Raw genomic sequence first — 23,025 nt, 5'->3', positions numbered from 1 at the left:
TTGGCGGCACGACTTGCGTCTTCGCTGTAATGTCTGCGCGACCCGCGCGCGCGTGTATGCGCGTGTATACGTGTGCGTGCGTGTGCGTGCGTGCGTGTGCGTGCGTGCGTGTGCGTGCGTGCGTGTGCGTGCGTTTGCGTGCGTGTGTGTGTGTGCGCGTGTGCGTGCGTGCGTACTTAGTGGCAAAGAAGGCTTACCTATCGAATCTCTCTCTCAATCAGATGACGCTCTCCTTAACGCACGCAGAGTAAACTGAACGTACTCACGTAAACACGGATGGCTCTGTCTCACCCTCTACTTAAGCATGTGCCATGATAATCGGCAGGACGAGCTACTACTGAGCAACAAATTTCACACTAGACAACCTCCCCTGGGTCCGAACGAAGTGACTGCACTTTGTGCGGCTGTTCAGTCCATTGTTCAGAAATACCTCAAAGGTGGGCTGTGCTCTGCGATTTTAAAGTTGCCTTGATATGTCTGAAACCAGCGTTACGGCATGGCGATTATGAGCAGCTAGTGACAGATGTCACACAAATACACCACCGAATACTGGAAGAAAGGTGACGACTTCATTTACCAGAGATTACCAGTGGTATTATTAGCAACGACTTAGCTGACAGTGCTGCTCATGCAGACTACGGGATTGCGCACATTGTCCCAAATCCACTGGCAGGAGCCTAAACTGCACATATACTAGTGCTTGCCCGCAACGTGACTACTGTATGCACTATCCTCGGAGGCTTGAGACGCCGTTTGCAGTACCTTGACCCATTCCTGCAACTGAAGCTACCATCGAGTATCCCCCGCTGTGATACAATGCTGTTGTGTTGGCACTGGCTGAAAGTGGCGCTAAAAAGTATGGTTACTCCCACCTCATCGGAATGGCAGGTTCTCCAGCAAGGGAGCATTGCGGGTGCGAAGAGACAATTCCGCACCTACTTTATGACCGTCCTAAGTTTGACTGTGAACGAGCTTGCTTGGATGCAGCGCTCCGGTGAATGCATTGTCGTTCCCTAACGAAAGCCAAATCCTGAGGCCTTGGCCCCAAACATCATTTGAGAAGAAAGACATCAAAGCGCTTTTCAAAAGCTTTACAAGCAGGTACACACTCTTGTGCTGCAATCTATAGATCCTCTGTGTGCGCCCTTTTTCTAAAGGAGTAGTGACACCCATAGACACGTTCCATATTGTTCTCTGGCCTTGCATTCTCCCTACCTCTTTCTTTCGTTCTCTTCATCCCCCTCTCCACATGTAGAGTTGCATACCGGGATTTGTCTTGCTAACCTTCCTGCTTTTAGATTATTCTGTCTCTCTATGTCTCCGAGAGTGACGCAAGGAATTAACTATGGTATGTCTGGCGCATCCGTTAAGAATTGCGCAATTATATATAAGGGGTGCGACCAGCCATTTAAACCGCTCTGGGTTAAGCAAAGGAGCTCCTGCAAAGGACACCCTAACTCTGAGAAGACAGGCACTCTGGAGCCGGCAAGCATTTCACGCGTGAGAAAGCAAACCTCGCTACGGGAACACGTCTAACGCAACCCCGACACCAGCGCCGAGTGCTTCGTGATGTCGACACTCCCGAGGGGAATGCACTGGAGCGGTTCGGTGACGTCAAGGAATAAGCACAAGGGAACCGAAACTGGCCGGCATGATCCTGGCCGCCAGGAAGCAATAAAGACAGCGCAGTGTCACGGCATCATCTGCCTTGCAAATGAGTGTCCAATACGCTTTTTCAGCGACGCCACGCTGTCAGTCGCTGGCAGTCGAGCGCAACAAAGAAGGCGTTGGATTGTTTCAGTCTGTGTGCCACGAGCGCGCTTCAAGAACAAAGAAAACGTGTTTTTTTTTTTGTTTTCATCCGCTTTGTATTTGTTGATTTGTGTGCCATTTTGCCGGAAAGCGTTTAGGGGGCCCTCTACGACGTGTCAAAATCAGACGCTTCTGTAGAGGTGTAAAGACTGCTTGTTTGACTTTGTTATTTTCTTGCTCTCGTGAGAGCAAACTTTGAACCTCATTTTAGGTTTCCTTTACTGTTTTATTGTTTCACCAAAACATGGCGTGATGTAAAGTTTCGATGGCCTTTTCACTTTGCAGTGTGTTTCTGGCTTTTCGCGTGCCTCGCTTCAGTGCAGAGTCACTTTAGACAAGCTTCTTTTTGCATATTCAACGCATAAACATGCCTTAAAGGGCACTTTACTGTGGATTGTTTTATATAGCAGTTTTGTTTGCAAAACAGAAGCTGCGTTTCTCTTTCTCTGGGTTACGAATAAGTGATGCGTAGGGGCTGTGACCAAGCAGTATGGGTAAAAAAATAGAATATAAACCGGTACCGAAATAACATGATTTTGGCAGTTGGGAAATAAGTTCGGTGTCCGTCGGAGGTGCTTAATAGTAAATAAAGGACACTGCTTTAGTATGCATTCATATTCGCAAGCAACGAGCCTGTTTTTTTGTCACGTTCTTATTTTTCGTCCCCACGTCCCTTCCACACTCGTCATGTCACCGAAGGCGCTGAAACTATCTGCCTGCTGTTAAACTAAAAATGCAATAGAAGTTATAAGCAAACGCGGAGAACTTGGAAGCATAACAGAGAGATGTAGTAAAATTTTCCTCGTTGGTAATTAAAAATAACATCTTCGTATTTTATTTGATAGAAAAAAATTCACACACGATTACGGTAGTCGGTAATGCGAAATTTGGGCGCAGCTTTTCATACGCCACCTGCCACCGCTGCCAGGTGGCGTGTTACGATGCTAGCCACGGTCCGAGATCTTCCGGTGGCACCTACCAGGTGGGGTTTCACTCTGTTACTTGGACAACTGGTTACGCCGGCGACGATGCGGAATGCAGGAAGGGGCGCGTAAGAGCTGCGCTTTAAAACAAAGACTGCAGTATCTATATTGAGCAGGCATATATGTATAACTAGCGTCGACCACGTGGCGGGATCGTCGTGAGTTTCGGACTAGAAGAGCATGCAGAATTAAAGCTGGCTGAAAGAGAGAGCAGCGCATGCCAGGCTAACTTACCGGAAACCTGCAGTTCCGTGTCAGTGGTGTCTGAACCTGAAGTGTTGTTCACGAAGCATGTGTAAATCCCCGCATCTGTCACCGCCACCTACGAAAAACAAGATAAAAGTAAGTATATGCAAACATTTCCTAATTTTTACAGAATATAAATATCGACAATGCGATCACCCACTTTTAGCAGCTACGCGGATGAAAAGGCGCTACAAAGTGTCCTAAATCATAACTGCACTTAAAGGTATCTGTTTTTTCTTCGGTTTCTACCCGAAGTTGTAGCATCAGCCCTTAAAATTTTGTTTTTTATTTGGCTTTCATGCTGTAACGGGTCATAGTTCAATATTAGCATGCGCATTTGCAGTTACTATCAAACCTTTTTCATATACTTCGAGCTCAAGATTTGTACGTTGCAACCAGTTTTTTTTTTTGTGTTGCTAATGAATTCTAACTTTTATTTGCTCATGCACAGGGTCCTTTCTGTTCTGCGATGTTTTACAGTTCCACCATCATCATATGAACGAATACAAAATTGAGTTAAAGCATAAGTCTGTCACTGAAATTCTTGGCTGAAGAATGAGTGAAACGCCTTCTAAGGTTAATAAAAAATGCCTGAAGCTTTCCTGACTCTATATAGTGCGAAATTAACCAATACCCTAGAGACCCATCACACGAATCTGAGAACTGAGTTATGCCCAGCATATATCTATATGCCTAATGAGGTATATAGAACAATAAAAAAAGCAATCCCAGTGAATTGGAGCTTTTCAGTTTTAATTTCCTGGTTTTGTTTTATCTGATGCCCTCATGTTCTACGTGCTTAAAAATAGAGCAGCTCGATACCAATTCAGGTGTAGCAAATCCACAAATACAGGCGTAACACTACAAATAAACTTTAATTACATTCAAGCGCAACAAAATATTTGGGAGCCAGAGAAGGTGGGCACTGCTGCGCTCAGAGTCTGAAGATTCATCACAAACCATACACATGCGGTCGAACACGGGACTTCTGCAGCTCCATGTAAATGCTGCTGCCCCGCATTGTGAGTCTGCTCGAACTGGTGCGGAACTCAACGTGCATTCTGAGCCGTCAGAGAAGGCGTGCGAAAAATAGTGCCTATTAGAAACTCAGTGCTCTAAACCACTCCGCCATTAACGCAAATGCAAAAGTCCTGCCACCTCCTAGCAATCAACTTGATTGTTTTTGTTTGTTTTTTTTACGCATGACGACGCCGAGATACACTGCGCTGGCACGGCCGCGTTTCTGATTGGCTGGCGGCACTTGTACCCAATTTGCTCTTCACCGCTAACAAACTCCGTGACGGGAGCCTGTGTGGCGGATGCGCTCAGGGGGAGGGCAGGCGGACGTGCACGTGCCTGGTTGATGACGAGCGTGCCGTCCAGGTGCAGGAAGCGGCCCCCCTGCAGTACGGGCAGCGCCTGACCGCGCACTTTGCGGAACCACTGGTAGCCGGGCACCGGGTTCCCCTGCGCTGCACACGGAAGCTCGGCCGAGCGACCCTGCTCGGCGCGAACTTGCCGCCGGCTGTCCACGATGCGCGGGGACATGGCGAACGACTCTGCGGGCGCCACAAAAGCAGAGGAAGAGGGGATGGGATATATAATTGATTAGATCAAGGCACGTGTACTATGTAACACATTATGTTGTGCCACCACAAGACCGACACTGAGAAGGAGAATGTACCGGCAGAGGTCCTCACTCTCACCTGAATAAAGTTTATTGATGCACACATTATTAAGAATGGCTTCACATGAGCAGTTCAGGCCACAGTGCAAGAACAGACAAGCAAAACTGTACGAAAGTGAATAGACTTAGGCATGTTAATAATACATCGTAACTAAAGAAACACAGAGCAGGAACAAAAAGACGACGACGGCGATGAGACAGGACATGCGCTATCCTGTCTCGCTGTGTTTTTTTAGTAATAAGAAAAAATATACGTGATACAGCGTCACGAGTCGAAAAGCAATAACATGGGTAAGGCATTTTTCTTATGATAATCGATCGTATGTATTTTGTGCATGTAATAAAATTTTCCCAGTCGATAGTGAGCACTCCGTCCGGTCCTTTCCCCTTCTGCGTGTCCGCCTCGTGGTGCGACAAAATCATTTAACAACTCTCCCAAATTTCCATCGTTTAATATTCCAGGTAAGTGAAGGTTGGAATTTCTGTTTAAACTGAACACAGCGATAAAAGCACGCTGAATCCAGTTTTCGAAATTTGGTTTTAACAGACAATGTCAGTATTCTTGAGCCTCCCTTTCTAAATAAACAGTTCATTCATTCATTCATTCATTCATTCATTCATTCATTCATTCATTCATTCATTCATTCATTCATTCATTCATTCATTCATTCATTCATTCATTCATTCATTCATTCATTCATTCATTCATTCATTCATTCATTCATTCATTCTTGACATGTAAGGCATAGCCAGCTGGCTGTTGAGTACAAAGTACTCTCATTCAAAGCTGAAATTCAACCGAGTATGGAAACTACAGGCGTGATGCGACGATGATACTATTGAATAAACAGCGCGGTTGTGTGATTTCAGGTATTGCTTCGCTAGCAAGAGAAAAAAACATCTGGTTGACGCCTACTAGCTAAGCACAGTTTGTTCTCAATCACCACCCGCTTGGAGTACCTAGTTGAATTTTTTATAAGCTGCATAGCACACTGACACGAAAACGTGCATGATCATCACAAAAAAATATTACATCCTGGCTACCGGGACAATTGAGGGGCACTTCCATCGCTGCCATGAGCACGCAGACCCCACGATGCCCCGCACTCACGCTCAATCCTGACGACAACCCAACGAAAACGTGAAAGCTTAGTCTTCAGACGTAAACATCCACTTGCGGTTTTGCCTGCTACCATCTCATTTACCTTGCGTTGCATTTTTAATGACGATAGCAATCCTTTCTTCAACAGCCATTGGAACGGTTCTTAGTGGCAAATTAGCTGTTAATGCTGAAAAAAAAACGTTGACATAGACTTTGACTTTTGACCACACAGGGCTGCTACAATAAACCACTGAAAAATTCAGTAAGTCATATATAGAAAATATTATTCACTGAAAAAAAAATGAAAATTTCATTGTGAAATAAACACCTGAAAAGTTCGCCAAATTTACGAAAATAAAGCCTAAAAGTCTCCCCTTACCTGTAAGCCAAATACCGCGTGCAGAGCGACGGCCACGCCGCTAGTGGGCGGGCTCGCTAACTACATGCGGGAAACGAGCCAGCTGCAGCATAAAGTTTTTCATACATACCTAGAGAGAAAACTTGCGGTGCTGCACTTTGTCTACCAATGGCATGTTGGAGAATAAGCTTTCACATTTTCCTTGGCTTGTGTTGGACCGCGAACGTGAATTAAATCGTGACAATACCAGTCTCCTAGTGGCGAACTTCAAGAAATGTTGTGAAAGTTTTCATACCCGTGTAACATTGAACTTTCAGTTCTGTTAAATGTATTGCATAAGTGGAAAAATTGGCTGTGGTTTAGCTCTGGTTAATCCTAGTCGAGTAGCGACAGCTACAGACCCCCGACTGCACTTAGGCTTCGCTTGTAGTTAGATATGTTGTTATTAACCACTCATACTGTGGCCTCAACTATGGCTGCGACGACGCGAGCTTTCCCCTTCTATACCCTCGCTTATCACAGCTGCGGAGCGCGAGGTGTGACGTCATAAAGAGGGCGCAGCGAGCGCCCAACGGCAGAAGCGGTGGCCGCGCGGCGACCGCGACGAGCCGAGTTGCCCGAGAATCGAGGCCCGTGGTGTGACGTCACAGTGCGGCCACGGCTCAAACTGCTGCGAAGGCGAATAGGCGAAAACCTGGCGTAATGTAGCTACCGCTACAAAGCTGACAGTTAACAGATTTAATCGGCACACAGAGCAGCCTATAGCATCGCATCGCAACTACCTAATCCGAGACAGTATTCACGTTTATGGCCTAACACTAGCCAAGCCAAGTACGAAACCTTATCTTACCCGGCATGCCCTTGGTGGATGAAGTCTTTAAGAAATTCCATATACGATGGCGCCATTTTATCCTCATAGGTAATTTTGATAAAACATGGGCTGCAGTTGCTGTTCTTAGAAGTCGATTAATAAATAGGGTGAGGAGCCTGTTCGCAGAATGAGGTAGTGAAGTAGTGCACGAATGAATTATGTAGACACAGTGCAATCGCAGGTCTTAGATGCCGTTTCTACGGTGAGGGAGTTTTCACTCGTAATTTAAAGCGCCTACCGAGGTGTTAGCGCTCTAAGAAGATGAAGAATTTGCCAATGGCCACGAAAATGCGTCAAAGCGCTTCGTTTCTTCATATCTGTTGATGCGGTGCAATGTGTCGACAGGACTACGTATCCTGGCGCATTCAGGAGCTGCTGGTGCACTAAATACTTTCAAAGACGACAACAGAAATTAATAATTTAGTGCAACATTTGTAGACTTTCAATGGCGACCTGTATTTAGCGCAGGGGTGACTGCGCGACGTTGAGCCGGGCGGGAAAGCATCGCACCGTGTCGAGACGTCACGTTATGCGCATATCAAAGGCGCCTGTCAAGGAAATGTAGAGTTAAAAGGAAAAAGATAACATATTACAATTAGACTCTTGAGGTTAGTGAGCAGGCAGCAGCAGAACTTAGCTTTACTTTTGTGGCAGGTTTTTGCCACGCTTGTCTGTGTGCGGAGCCTAGCGCTTAAGCAGAATGGGTCCTTTCAGAATGCTACAAAACAGTGCACGCGGCCACTTTTAGACAAGGGGATACCTTTTGGCTACTGCCGGTGGAGAAAAAAGTCGCAAGGCACCTTAGAAACGGAAAATTGTAGCCATGACCCTCACCTATCATTGTACCGACAGATAAGAGGCGGTGGCTTGTCCCCAGAGGAAGCGTGCGTAAGTGGTCGCGAGTGCCACCTATGCAAGCATTGAAAGGGGTGTACGATTGAGTTTGGATGCCCGGTCTTCGGCTACAGCACTGAAGAAGTGTGGCGCGAACTGTTATAAAAGATAGAGCGCAACAAGTTACCTTTTATAAACAACTAATCCAGAAAATTTTTAGGAGAGCCAAATGGCTCTGGAGAAATACGTGCCGAGTTCCTGTTCATTGCATGTGAAAGCGTACTGAGATATTACTAGTTTCGTTGGTATAGTGTAACAGGCCCAAATGCTCGGCGCATTCAATCATCAACAGAACAGACGACTACAGAGAAGAAAGAAAGTTATATATTTCATGAGAAATCAGTCCACAAAAGTGCCCAGAACAGTCTATGGCGGTAGAATTAAAAATTTAGGTATTGATCTACGCGCTCATATGTAAGCTGTCTAATTACATAGCAGAGCTGCCAAATGTGCCCTAGAAACAAATGCATGCGCTATGAAGAATTGACGCGTGCGAAGTATATATACCAGCGCTCCTAGGAAAAATAGTGCTTCAGTTTCGAAGAATATATGACAATGACAAGCTATATTCACGTGCTAAAATTTTTCATTTCGTATTAATAATAAGCATCAAAGTTTTTGAGAGAAAGTTCAGCCACTCGCAGCCGCTGTTTTCTTTTTGCGCGGAGTTCTCGCCTATTGCACTTGTTTGCATTTTTGATAAACACAGCCGTCGAAATTAATGTATTGTTCCTCATTAAAATACGATCAGCACGCAAGCAATGAGGAAAATTACGGTTCCCGCGCGGAAAGTCCAAATTTTTAGCGCACGTTCATAAAATTTTGGCCTTTCCAACTCCAAGTTAGGAACCAAGAACTCTATATGCTTTATCGTGCGATGAAACAAAAAGAAAATTATGTTAGACAGTTATCGATCTTCAATGACAGTTGCTTGAAAATGCACTGAAATCTTTGCTTTTTCTCGTAATTTGGTTATCGACCCCATCTTCGACTTTCAAAACAAATTTAACCATATATTTCTGTTCTCTGGTGGCTGTCTATCAATCCACACAAACCTGGATTACTTTGGAAGCGAATATATTTGCTGAAGCATGAGAAAGCTGTTTATTCATTTGAGTTTTTATTGGCACGTCCAACAAAAATGAGTGATAAGCAGGGTTCAGAGCTGTTTGAATGTTCTTGCTGCTAACCGCGGACACCTCAAAAGAAAGGTCCTTTTAATGATGCGATATATATGCTTCAAGCGATCAATTTAGAGGTCTAATATCATCTAAAAGCAAAACATAATGAACGAAGAAAAGATGTACCCTGTCAATTTTCGACTTGATTTCACCGCTATTGAACGCGAACCAGTACACTCAAAAATCGCTGTCATACCGTCGTTAGAGACTTATAGCATAGAGCTACCGCGTACAGCACGCCAATACTGCGCATGCACATACAGCCCTGACGAAGCATGTGTGCCTGTCTTTCTAGGATCTTTCTAGGATAAACGCTCTTTACTACATTACGAGCAATGATAGAAAGCTTTGGAAACAGCCAGGCTCTCTCTTTTAAATGCGTTACAGCTCAAGCACAACATAATATAAAAATAAGTCTTAGAGTAACTTCTTCTAAAACACAATTTTTGCGCCAGGTACCGCTTCGCATTTATTTACTTTTTTCAACGGAGACGTGCGCCAAGTCGAAACTCAGAACAAAAGCCATCGCTTCGAATGCAAAGGAATGAAATTCTTTGAAAATCTTTTAATGCGAAAAGTTCGAACTGTGCTATCAAACTGTGGGGGGAACATTGGGATAAAAATGAGCGTCAAGGTGGATTGAGAGTAGGAGGACAGTGTCAGATATTAAATTCAGAGAGTTTAGTTCCAAACATCCTTGAATCCATTTTCTATCGCTGTCGTTTCCAGGGTCATTAAAGTAGCTTTGCTCGCACACTGCCATAGCCATAACTGTTCGCTAACTCGCTCAAGCACTTTCCGGAGATGGGCGTTATCAAGTACGCGCTGCTCGCCCCATCAAAAATGAATTGTGGCCGTCATTGTGGCGCTGCCAAATGATGACCGTGCGTAACGGTCAGTTTTATCCTGACTGACACAGTGTTTTCAACCGTTAGCTTTACGAAACTGTTTTTTTTTTGCCAACGCCTTCCACAGCTACGTTTGTGAGAATGGCGAAGCCAGGCAAACTAGCTTTAACATCCGGAAGCTAGTTTTACGAAAAACAAAAGAAAATCAAACTTCCGCGTTGCTTTACCTGTAACTTTTCACATCTCCAAGAAACGAAATTCCAGGACGGTGTATATTTGTTTTTTTCTTAGTTTAAAACGAAATTAATTTCTTTCACTGAAAATACGAAACTTGAGTATGTTGAGGCAAAAACATTCTTTTGCATCCATTTATCCTGCGGACTTGAACATTCACGGCTTCCGCAAAGCTGTTATTATAAGACATCATTTAAAACTTGCAGTAATGCTTTAAACTTCAACCGTGCGAACCATGCCATATGTTCGCGCAGCCGCCCATGTCTCTGCTCGGAGCTTCCGCGTCTGGCAAAGACAGCTCTGCCGGGAAGTTAACATGCTGTACGGAACGACCTCTGGTGCAAGCAGCAGCTGACACGTACTCCCGGTAACGTCTATGGAGTCGCTTATTGCTCATGCATTTCCTCCTATAGGCACGACCACATTCGTTCGATAAAGGCAGCAAACGCGAGGCAAACACGTAGCAAGGGCGCACTCGTTCCAGCAATGGTTCCAGGCATGGCGAATCCAGGTCACTGGGAGGGCTGGAATGGCTCCGATCAGTTCCGACCCTCGAACTTCTCCAAGCATGCGTCATTTGCTCGCTTCAAAGCACGTAAGCTGCTCGGCTGAAGTTTCTCTACACACAGTTCTCGTGATCGTGTACTCTCTCAAAATTATATGAAGGGAGAGGAAGAAAGGAAGAAACAAAGCACACAAGGATGACAGAGGCGCTTCGCAGGTGTGGACGAAAAAATAGATTCGTCTGCGCCGCTTGACTTGATTGAATAATTCAACGCATTATATTATTTAAATTAATTATTCATTATTATCTTTTAAAAATAAAGTAATAAAATAATGTTTAGACATTTTCGCAGCAGGTTACTGACTACCTTAATAAATTTATTGCAAACAAATGTTTGGTAATAGGCGCGTACGAAAATTCGCGGAGGTATCTCTAGGCGGTCTGCTTCGAGAATAGCCATGTTCTAACACCGTGAACCTCTTTCGCGCTTACTTCCACTCACTGGCCACGACAAATACCAATTTTTCACTTTCCGGCATTTCTGCGGTGCAAGACCGACCGCGGCGCCTGTGACACGGGCCAGTGCTTAAAGCGTGCGAGTGAGATGGCGACCGATCCTGCATAACGCAGGTGGGGGCCGATGCTGGTTGCCGAGCTTGTGTCGTTCCTTGGTTTCCAAAGAGAGATGAAGTTGCGTGCGACTACACCCACCTCTGACAGTGATCTTCCTGCTCGACGGGCTGTTGACGACTTCGCCGGTGAGCCTATGCTGCGTCTGGCACTGGTACCGAGACATGGCATCGGTGGCGTCGACACGACGTACGTGCAGCTCTCCAGTCGGAAAGAGGCTGTACCGGTCACCTGAAAAATCAATGCGGTGATCCGGGAAACATTAACAACTTTCCGGGAAACATTAACAAACATTAACAACTTTCGAAAAAGCTATCTTCATTTCGCACTAAAAAAGTTTTTTTTGTGTCATACGCCTAATCAACTCGCCTAAGGTGAAGGCCAGGAATGTAGAATTATTTTTGTTATTTTTTCCTTTTCTGTGTGAAATAACAGTTTTTCAAGTGCCGCCGCGGTGGCTCAGCGGTTATGGTGCTCGGCTGCTGACCCAAAAGACGCGGGTTCGATCCCGGGCGCGGCGGCTAGAATTTCTTTGGAGGAGAAATTCTTGGAGGAGGAGGAGAACAAACAAACAAACAAACAAACAAACAAACAAGTTTTTCAAGTGAATATTTACTAACACTGCTTCTGTATAAAAAGTGAAACATTACGCGGTAAGAAATTATTGTATAGATGAACATTCACTTTGTATTTTTGTATAATCGACGAAACCTTTTTGCTTTTCAAGTGTCAGGCCCCACCACTGTAACGGCCCCACGGCCAACAGTATTTCAAATAAATAATAATAATAAAAAATTTCGATTGGAATAGCTCTCGCGAAGTGTTTTGTGCCTGAACAGGGTGAGATGGCGTCTGCAGTGGTTGGCAAGATAAATGTGAGTGTGCAGGACACTGAGTTTCATGGCACGTAGAAGTAAGTCGCTTTTGAGTGCCTCTGAAAGTCGTTTGATTCAAGAAAGCAACAATCTTACGTTTTAAATCAGCTGTTTCGTAACCTCATGTAGTTTGGAATTGGTGTTGCTGCTCATATTCAATTTTACTCCGTGTTAGACACGTAAGCATGGGTAATTAAGCCAATATGTTTGTAAGCACTGAAATCAGTGTATAAAAACAAATGCGACGCAATTTTAACAAACTCCATTGAAAGTACTGAAACAAAATACATTTGATTAGTAGTCAGGTAACACAGTATCACAGACATGCAGCGGTGTTTAACGTTGTCTGTTTGTTCATGCTTGGTTTGCTGTAAGGAAGGGCGGTCAGGTAACACGGCAGCCACTGTCATGCGATAGCAGTGGTCGTTTGAAAAATGGAAGATATTTCAGAGACGGAAACCACATCCCATTCAACTATCAATAAAATACAAACTTTTTGTGCTTTAAGTTCCGTTGAAGTTGTGCACTGCACAGGAAGTATGGACAGAATGCGATACTGAAAACTCCTTCTCAATTCTGAGCTACTCTTTGTTTTGGGGTAAGAGGTTCTAAACCCAAAAATAAGTCATAGGTACACAAGGAAAACACCTACCTGCTAGTTTTGACGTAGGCCGCGATGAAGCGGGCTTAGACAAATGACAAACGAGCGGGCCCAGCTGACGCAGAAGCAAAGAAGACAATCACTTTGCTTCATTGTTGGCCCCAAATATAAGTTGACACACGCAGTAAATGCTGTTTGTATAAGTCAGGAGCGCGTAAGCAACCACCAGCACAGCAGTGTCATTGCCGACGGAGCAAAAGCACAATCAGGTTGATTACGCAAATACTCTGGCCACCCCTGAGAACGTTCAGGCCTCTTTCGCTCGGAGTATGGAGTCTTTCCTCGATAAAAACTGATTAGTTCCTGGCCAGCGACAAACAGAAGCACACACCCGGACTCCAGTTCGCCGGCCCTCATCGCCTGGGGGCCCACCAGCCACCGTTCAGACTAAAGGCATTCCCATTGCCGTCCAGGCAAACAGAGAGAGCCCTGCGCACCATTCCACACACCGTAGCTCGCAGTGCAAGCGAGGAGTTCGGCCCACCGCCATTCTTGCTTCCGGAGCCCATGCAATCAGGCAAGCAGGCAGGCGGGCAGGCACTTTAGCCAAATGCCCCTACCCCTATCCCGTGCTGTAGAGAGGTGGTCGGCGGCTGTCATGAGTAGCCTGCCTTCTTTATGTGCATGTATGGATTCAGAGAACCGGGAGATGCCGCAGCATCATTTTTCGGCCGACAGAAGCGCAGGACGCGGCGGTCGCTGCTGCTGCTGCTGCGGTGGCGTCGGCGGTCTGCTGCGAGCGAATGCGTAAGCAGCTCAAACGGGATTAGCGGTGGCTGCGTGCCGGAATGGCCCGGCCCGGGGATTAGGACCTTTTCGCCTCGTTCGCCACGTTCAGTGAGCTGTGGCCCCCTGTGGAAGCTGGGGCAACAGTGGCAGGAGCAGCAGAGTCTAGTTATCGCGTTCATACATGCGTCGCACATATTGTAGGCACCGCGCCAACCGCGCCGCGCCGATTACTTTACCGGTATAGAGTCGTCTCTCAACTTATACGGGTACACAGCACACGCTTCATTGCTTTGTTGAGTTACAGAGTATGTTAGAAGGTAAACTTCAGTGTATTTCACACTGGAACTCCCCTACCAAGACTTTTTTTTCTGGTACATAATTGCACGGAAGATGGAAAGAAATCAGTGAGCATCAGTGATCAGCTTTTCTTTCTCGAGGTCGTGCGCATATTAATATATACATTTAATTGCAGCATTGCGCTTCAGTACCATGGCTTCGTGGCATGAGGTTTAAAGAACAACTCTGACTTTTGAGTTTTTCCTTGTGCGTTTTTCACGTATGTACAACAAACATTAGGCAATGATTTCCTGCATTTAATTTCCGAAACTAAAGTTACGCTTATAGCTTATCAGCCACAATTGTTTTCGTTTAAATACTTGGCCGGAACCTCCCCTATGATGATAATATGGTGAACATTAAACAAATGTTGTCAGTTCTTAATTTTTAGAAATTATTGACGGAGCCTCCACGCGTCAACATCGCTGGCATGTTTTTTCCTCGTGTACCGACCGTAACACGGTTTATAACTGGAGCTTGAATTCTTACGTTTCGGCTCCCATTACAAGCAATAGGCATTGACAAAACAGCGTGCGAAATTCGGCAGCAGTGCAGGTAGGTAGACAGCTAGGTCGGTAGGTAAACTTTGATGATTAAAATCAGGGGAATGTATCTCGAAGCTTGTGGGTGGGGTCCTGATTCCAAGGCTCCACTGGCGGGAGATGTCAGACCGACCTGTTTTATGAGAGCACAGTAGGAATGCGCGGGAAACTAGGTAGTATGCAGCTCAAGAGAAGGTCCATCTGTCTTTCAATTCGGGGCTCGCCAGTCGAATGGGCCTGCAAAAACACGCTGTTTTTCTCTTTCATGTGTTGAAGTATGTGAAGAAAACCCAACGTACCTCGATGGAATCCGGCGCTGATCTTGACAGTCTCGTCGATGAGCCACGCTGTGACGGTCACATATTCGCGAACAAATTCAGGCACGTGACAGCGGAGGACTGCGGTGTTCCCTTTGATGACGAATTCCTCGTAGACCTTGACGTCATACCGGCGCCTGAGTACTGCGTATTAAAAAAAAAATAAAAACAAATAAGAAAAAGATAATTGGCTCATTGCCCATTGATCGACAATATCATTAATGTGTGTTTTAAAATTTATATTGGAGACTATGTAGCTCTTAATGCGAAATAGGATTAATATTACGCAGGCGGTGTCGGTGCAAGTAAATGATCTGGGGTCTTAGAAGCGATGGAAATTAATCAATGAAGGCATTTTTAATGGCAGTAATTACTGCAGTGATGAATGAGCTCATTCGATTAGGTTTTCGGGTAGCAGGATGATTGCAAATGCCTGAATGAAGAGCGAGCTATAACTTATGAATTAAGCTGTTGACAGAAATGCAACATTAAAATTTAATATTTTTGTCCAGCTGTATTATTCCGGCAGCTGTGAAAAAACAAGCAAGGTGCCTTGAAATTTATAATCTAAGTGAAGCATACTACACCAGGCAAGCTCAAAACGCCACTTGGACATGACACATCCTGATTTCTTTGAAAAAAAAAAAATGATTCCGGACTACAGTTAAGGCAACAAAATCGAAAGATGATGCATATAACTACAATAAAGTACAGGTATGCACGTAGCTTTCAGCACGCGAATGCAACAAATTTGTTACGAAATATGACAAATGAATTAATGCCGCTTAGCGGGATTCACGTGAAAGAAAAATTTTCATTTTTCTTGTTTGAAATAAGATCGAGGCCCTGATATTGCACGCTATAAAATTAGCTTTTAAGCAGAATAAACTGGACGGAAGCGGAAATGCACCTTGCTAGCAGTTCCGAAAAGCAAGAATATAAAAAATCTGTAAGAGACGCCAATATGCTTGCATTGCTTATCGAGACAGGCATAGCAGTGTCTATGAGAAACGTCAGTTCACAATCAGAGAGCTCTTCGTACAACTAAAGCGTACTGCTGTGGACAAACAAAAGGGCAGGATGGAGGGCAGTTCAAGAGGTGGTCATTCATTGAACTAATTATTGTGCAGCATAAAAATTAGTGAAATATGTGCATTGACTAGTAACATCTGGAAAGAAAAAATCAGTACCCTCCTTAACATAGACTAAATCTAGTTTCCCTGGTAAACATGTCATTAGGCTTCAGCTTGATTTAGTTCAGAAGCAAATTGTAGAATGAATTAAGAATCCGTCTGTATAGGGGCCCGTTTTCCGCAGGCTGGGTGATCAGTCAGCAATAAGCAAATTCTGAATACGATCGAAGTCCTGGCCTGCTCATTTAACCTCGACCAGCCTCCAAACCCGAAAAAGAAAGCTTTAACAGAAACCACACATTGGCTCGGAACCTACTGTATGAATTCGACATAGCGATAATTCTCCAAATGACCAAACTAATCTACAAAGGTGTGCCAGCTTTCGGAGTTAAATACGAAAACGAAAATCCTCTCTGAGCGGGAGAAACGAGATTGGGGCTTCACAAAGTTTCTCAATTAACTTCATTAACGAACTCCTGAAACTTCTTCCCACTGCAAAGGGCCCATCAGAACGCTTTTGAAACGACTCTAAAAAGCAACGGCTTGTCCGCCGTGCCCCATTTCTGCGTAATGCGCTATATATAATTTTTGTTAGTCGCTGTACACAAGCACGCGATTTTTGTTCTAAGCATGTAGGCAGGCAGGCAGGCAGGCAGTCCCGGTTTGAACCGGCTCGCTTTTATTAAGGCATGCGAATCGAAAACACCTCCTCAGAACAAACTGCGCGCATTTTATGTGTCTCATTTCCGGTGATTACTTTGGTCCATCGTCAGAACAATTCCCAGCAATTACGATAAGAAGCTGCGGTGCCATTCTTCAACCAGCCGAGCTCGAGTATACAGCGAACGAGAGGAGTTGGACGCGCTTCAGAAATCAGCGCGGTGTCGACGATTACTCATGCCTGTTTGCAAACGTACGTCAATAATTGTGCGGCTCTGCTTAATATTCATCGTTATCGGTCTTGACGTCCTTTGGAGGAACTTCAGGTCTTTTATAGACCCGTATTTCTTAATAACCGACCGCTTTTTAAGAATAATAAAAAAAATGAAAAAGTAACCTTAAGAGCATTAAAACTCCCGATTGGTACACTGCAGATTGTCAGTCAAGGCGCACTCCAATCGTCGATCCGGAGCAAGTTTTTTTTTGCTCCGAGAACCGAAAAGCATGTTTTAATGGGTGATTTGAATTCAAATCCCAATTTACTATTGTCCGAGACGGATTTTATGCTCTTTCGCGGGCTCTGCTCTAGATCGCCGATTGGAACAAGCCATTAGTATTTTCGACTGGACCCCCTCGTCCCTGTCATCTTAAAATTTGCAGCTTCACTCCTGTCATCGTTATTAACGACCTAACCCTACTGCTTCACTCCGCACGAGACTAATGTGAAACATGCTTTCGTAAGCTTCAACGTTTCCTCTCAAAGCTAAAGCGATTAATGCGGTAATTCTCGGTACACAGCTTCGCCAAACATGTCGCGAGCCCATTTCGACTAAACGCGCGTATAAGTACGCTGTGCACGTAATGTTTCCCCCGCTTCAGTATACCTGCTTTTCACGACTGGTGTTTTGTTCGTACACTTTCCCAGCGAATCGACACTAACAAAGCCTAAACCACACGCGGCGATCAACAGTCGCACAACACGTATACACCAAAACCGTAGCACGCTTACGACTTCCGTACACGTCGCCTTCGGAGGAAACATTGCATGTCGTCACGAAAAAAAAAAAGAAACGAAAGATATGGGAGAATAGAATAAACACGCCGAACTGTAGACACGTTCTTGCCAGAGCCAGCTACTACGAAGCGGCGTGAGCTTATCGCATAATACCTCTTTAAAGCCGACCCTCACGCAGGCGTTAACAAGTTTAGAGTAAAGAAGAAGGCGCCGTGTCGTGCGTACCAGCGGTAACAATGGCAGCCGGTGCGGCAGCTGGAAAGGCAGCTCGAGAGGCGGTACTGGCCGTCCGGGCATCGATACCGGTATAAGGCACACGCACGCTGGTCATGCCTCGCGCGACTGCAACAAAGCGCGCGCTGGCGAACCGCCGGCGCCTTCGTACCCTTCTTCGAGAACGGAAACGCTGCGCAACGCACGGCCGGAATAACAATACGGCGGCGGAGTCTCGGACGCGCGTGCCCCGCTCGCGTAGGCAAGGCGGCACCCTTCCTGCGCCGTTGGCCACCGCAGGTCCGGCTCTTGTCGGCCGAACCGCTGCCGAGCGGCCTCGGTGTAGCTCAGCAAGTCTGGAGCGGCCGCGACTCGACCGCCGGTGTGCGCGCCAGGCTGAGGACGGAGTTTCTCAGAATCTCCTGGTCCCGTGTTATGTAAGTGCTCAACTCGGTCCCCAACGAAAGGTCGGAGCCTGCAGACCCCGTCTTTCCTGTTACGTCATCTCGGCTCAAACTGCATTTGTCGTTGCGTTAATAATTGTAGCGCAAAAGTGAATATTACGCAACTTTTGCTACGAATACCTGAAACTTATGCGAAAGCGTTTCGGAAAGCTGAAACGGGAGTCTGTGTTCGATTTAATGGCAGTGGGAGCTTCTGCGAAACTAACGGGATACACGACGGCGGCGTTCTCCGTTTCTTGGAGCGAGAGAGCATGCCTAGTTTAAGCGACGCCATTTGTGGGCATTTCCAGAACACGTGTCTTTCTGTGCTGAAATAACGTCCACGCGGCCGCTAGAAGCTAAGTTATAAAATGTCGGAAAGAAAAATTGGATTAGCTGTTATCGGTATCCCTTTGAAAGCGCTTCTTCTACTGCGGGAATGCTGAGAAGCGCGAACTTCGTATTTGGCTACGCTAAGGTTCGGACGAAAGTGTGCATTCTGCTACGCAATGCTAGCTACGCCGCGATGCTCTCCGCTGCGTGTAGGTCACGTTACTTTATTTGTACGCTCTTCACTTCGTTAACAATTTAATGGCATTAAATGTTTATATTAGGTTTATGGTTTATGGGGTTTAATGACCCAAAGCGGATCAGACTATGATGGACGCAGTAGTGGAGGGCTCCGGATAATTTCGACCACCTGGTGTTCTTTAACGCGCACTGTCATCGCACAGCACTCGGACCTCCAGCATTTCGCTTCCATCGAAATGCGACCGCCGCGACCGGGATCGAACCCGCGTCTTTCGGGTCAGCAGCCGAGCACCATAACCACTGAGCCACCGTGGCGGCTTTGTTTTTTGTTGAGTGTATGGGCAATAGTAACAAAGCATTTCTTGGAAGTTCCCTCCGAGAAAGGTTTCTGGAGTTTTGAACAGACGCAAGACCAACCACATCTCAATTTTGTAGTTAGGCATCAGCGCGGTGGGTGGTCGACCGTACATCTAGTTTTTCTCTCCAGGTAATCGCATAAAGCATGTTGAGGACAGTAGCCGTTAGAGTGCGCATGGTATTGTTGGCCAGTGCACAACAGGCGGTGTTAAGTAAATTTTGGCTGCTGGATATTGGACGCCTGCGCTGTCACGGTCGGTGTTATTGATCCCTTTTTCACATTTATTATTTGCTATCGGACATTTTCACGAAATCGCTGCCACGTTGCGGCGGCCTCGCGAACTAACTTACGAAGGATCGGTCCACGCAGAACAAAATCGTTTGCTCCGTTGTATAAGTAGTTCACCCGCACATTCAGAGGTTCTAATTAGAAGCGTCAGCGTGCCGAAAAAAGCTACCCTTCTCCACGCTTTCTGTCCCACACATGACTCGAAATTTAAACAAATATTGAATGTTCCACGTGATTAACAAAAATAAATGAGTGCGAAGAGGAAAAATATGCAGGTTTATTGGTTAAAATGGAAGCGACAGTGCTGCAAGCTTTTCTATCTTGTTTTTTTTTTGCGCAAGGAGGACTGACGTCACTGGGTCGTGTTTACCTCTGGTGCTAAATGATAAAACTTTCGCATCTAGTTTTCGACCATGTCATTGACTTTAACTGATGATAAGTTCTCTTTAAAGCGCGCGTCGACCATGAACCGCTCAGTTTTCAGGTCGGCCGCTTTCAGGGGCCAGACAGCGACTTCTTCCTTTTCGCTTTTACGAGGGTTGTACCGAAAGTATACTTATCTTAACAGAAAGGAGTAAAAAGGGGGTAAGCTGTCCTCCCATATACGCATATTTCTGTTCAGTAGCAACTCTTCTAGAATAACCATAAGTTTTCTTGCAGGTAATTTATGAATATTTCGCAGGTAACTGATGTATATTTTTCAGTGCATGTTACTAATGAATTACAAGGAAAAGCAACTGGCTGTCGTGGAGTTTTCGACGAGGCAAAGATGCAGGCAGTTCGACATCCACAGATGTCTACTGAACGTTTACGAAAGTAACACCACTGACAAGAGCAATGTGTTTAGGTGGATTAAGTAGTGGTTGAAGACAAAGCATGCAATGAGAAAACATAAACTGCGACGACTGGCACGAGTCGTCGGTGGGCAGACAAATTGACGCTGGCGCAAATTATAGCTTATTATGAAACTAGATTGAGTAGTACCTTTGTATAGAGAGAGACTTGCTCAACAAGCATACAGAGTTCGAGCGACGTTTATCCTTCAATAAAAAGTTATATACATTTTTTCTTTACTTCCGGTAAAACCTTGGTGCTACTTTAGACCCCAGACAACGAGATTGCTTCGCTCACACGAGACTGCCACCATTCAGGAACAAGCGCCAGTATATCGCGAAATTTTAAAATATAAACATCACTCCACCTAGGCTAGTTCCAGAAAGAGTTCTTCGTTACTCCGCCGTGTCAGATATTGAACTAGCCTTCTAGGTTGTGAAAATCGCCAGTACTACTCGCAAAACTTAAGGAGCCATAGTGCACGTAACACCTCAACTTCCAGTCTGCATACGAATTTGATATACATTTGAACAAGAAACAAACGGTCGCTTCGCTATGCTTTCGCATGACTACATGGTAAAACTACTGTAAAACGCTGCCACTTTTAGCATCTATAAAAATAAATAGGTAAGATAAGAAATTTTTGCGAACAAATATAGAGACAATGTTATTTCTGTACTTGTTTCGGAATGGTGTTTCATGAACACGGTCAGCTACAAAATGCATAATAATCTGCTTGCTTTCCTATGAAAATATTCTCTGTAACCACCTATTTTCTTCTGAACTTTGATACAAACAGTGCGTCGTATCGCACATCAGCGTCGAACGTTTTTCAAAATTAGCACATAAGCCATTTCATTTTGCAATCATTGCGTTTTTGCTATATAATTTTGTGTCCATGATATTGGTTATCCTCATCTTTGATACCTGAGCCAGCGATAGCATTGCTTGACCACTATCAGCTATCCTTTATAAAAATTTATTTAGACAGTCTGCAGATTGTCCATAAACTTCGGCCTATAAAGACTATAGATTTTCTATCGAAAAATCCTATATAGAAGTGTATAGGCAATTCAAACCTTATAGACAGTCAATAGACGATCTCTAGATTTATGGCCATACACTTGTAGCATACTTTTTTCAATAGACGGTCTATAGACAAAAGAAAATATGTATAGCAGGGCAGTCGAGTCAATAGAGAGTCTATAGATCATTTTTATAAGGGATGAGATCACAGATGGTTTATAGCTACCGATGGTAGAAAGAGTAGAGAGGCACAATAACTATTTGGGTAAATAATCACCACAGAATACGAGCTGTGCTGAAGTCAGCACCTTTCGCAACAATAACTCGGCCACGTATATAAGTGTATCGTCGTATGCTAGGCAACCGGTGTTACGCACGCTTATCCTGCATAGCAACAACGAGTGTCCCATCAGTTGTCTTCGAACATGTAAAAAAAAAGAAACTAATGCGTTTCCTGAAAAAAAACAACAACAACAAAACTGTCTGAATTCATTAAGAGCTACAAGCGTGCAACGGATCCCTCACGTTGTTATTGTATTTTTCGGTGACAGCGTAATAAACCGGCCGTCGCGACTAATTTCACTCATGTGGCGAGTAAGCTTGGCTACAGCGCATTGGAAAAGAAAAAGAAAAAAAAAGTGCGCACAAGATAAGAAAGAACCGATGGGAAAGATTCTACGGAGCGTATATGCTTACCTCGCATTTTAGTGATACCAAGAGTGCCGCTTTGGCTTAGCTTTTCCTCGCTGACAACCAAAAACAAGCGCAACAATGATAGATAACTGGCAGCTTCACTTGCAAGCCATGCGGCAATCGATCATAACAGCGGCATCGTGGTTTGGCGGCGACTCAAGCAAGAAGAAAATAAAAGCATATAAAGAAGTAGCTGAGCTGCATGGTGCGCCAGCAAGTGGCTGCTGGGACGTTTTGGTTTCACTTACTTCCAGCTTTGTTCATTTTCGAGCTCGCACGACCGGACAGAGGAGGGCTGTGATAGCGCGAATGGAAGAGGGGCTATTGTTCGTTCTACCGACCATTTTCAATTCAGTTTCCTCACTGAAATTCTCCAGACAAATGCTAACACTTGTTTCCGATTCGCACGCACCCAGTCGAAAGAGCAGTTTTAGTACAAGACTCCTCTGGGAGATGTGAGATCCGACTGCCAAAAAACTACCTATGAAAGCACGGTACCAATGTTGCACCCTTCATAAGAATTGAAGAAAACAAGTAGTTGTATCCATTTTTTCACGACTAAACCGCATAATAATTAAGCCATATGGACCAAGCTGATTCGCTTTGACGTTGTTATCATGGATATTAGCATGAGACGCCTCAGGTAATGAAGATACGTTTTTTTTTCTATGTTTAGTGCTTCACAGAGTCGCAAAGTTTGCATTTTTTTGGTAAAGTGCGTTTAAGCGCAGGCTTTTCCCGCAGCTGTTCATTCCTGCTCGCATGCATAAATTCTTTACAAATCTCTCTGTAATAAACTCTCACGGCTGACCTTACCCGCTCATAAAAAATTCACTGAACGCCGTTGCGAATTCACTTTTTGCGAGTCGTCGGCGTGCGCTTCATCCGCTAGACGAGACACCCCGTCAGGCCAATGGCACCAGCGTCCATCGAGCGTGATACAATACGAGACTCCCCAAGGTTTCGCAATACAACATTTTGCAGCGACGCATCCGACGAAGTTCGTCGCTGGCTCGCTCG

At 45.1% G+C, this 23,025-nt stretch overlaps 1 protein-coding gene across 1 annotated transcript in view; it reads right to left on the bottom strand.

The window, feature by feature from the left end:
• LOC149371663 (cell adhesion molecule Dscam1-like) overlaps positions 1-23,025 on the bottom strand; it is a 216,518-nt gene that overhangs the window by 42,214 nt on the left and 151,279 nt on the right. Inside the window, exons 3-6 of the mRNA XM_089565899.1 lie at positions 14,794-14,955; positions 11,433-11,582; positions 4,398-4,600; positions 3,030-3,117 (exon numbers count right to left, since the gene is read on the bottom strand). Coding sequence (XP_089422025.1) covers positions 3,030-3,117; positions 4,398-4,600; positions 11,433-11,582; positions 14,794-14,955 — 603 coding nt within the window. The remainder of the gene's footprint in view (positions 1-3,029; positions 3,118-4,397; positions 4,601-11,432; positions 11,583-14,793; positions 14,956-23,025) is intronic.

Source organism: Amblyomma mixtum, chromosome 1 (genome assembly GCF_055824585.1).
Source record: "Amblyomma mixtum isolate Tamu chromosome 1, ASM5582458v1, whole genome shotgun sequence".
Taxonomy (NCBI): domain Eukaryota; kingdom Metazoa; phylum Arthropoda; class Arachnida; order Ixodida; family Ixodidae; genus Amblyomma; species Amblyomma mixtum.
The sequence above is the reverse complement of the archived record's forward strand: the minus strand, read 5'-3'. Positions and strand labels throughout refer to the sequence as shown.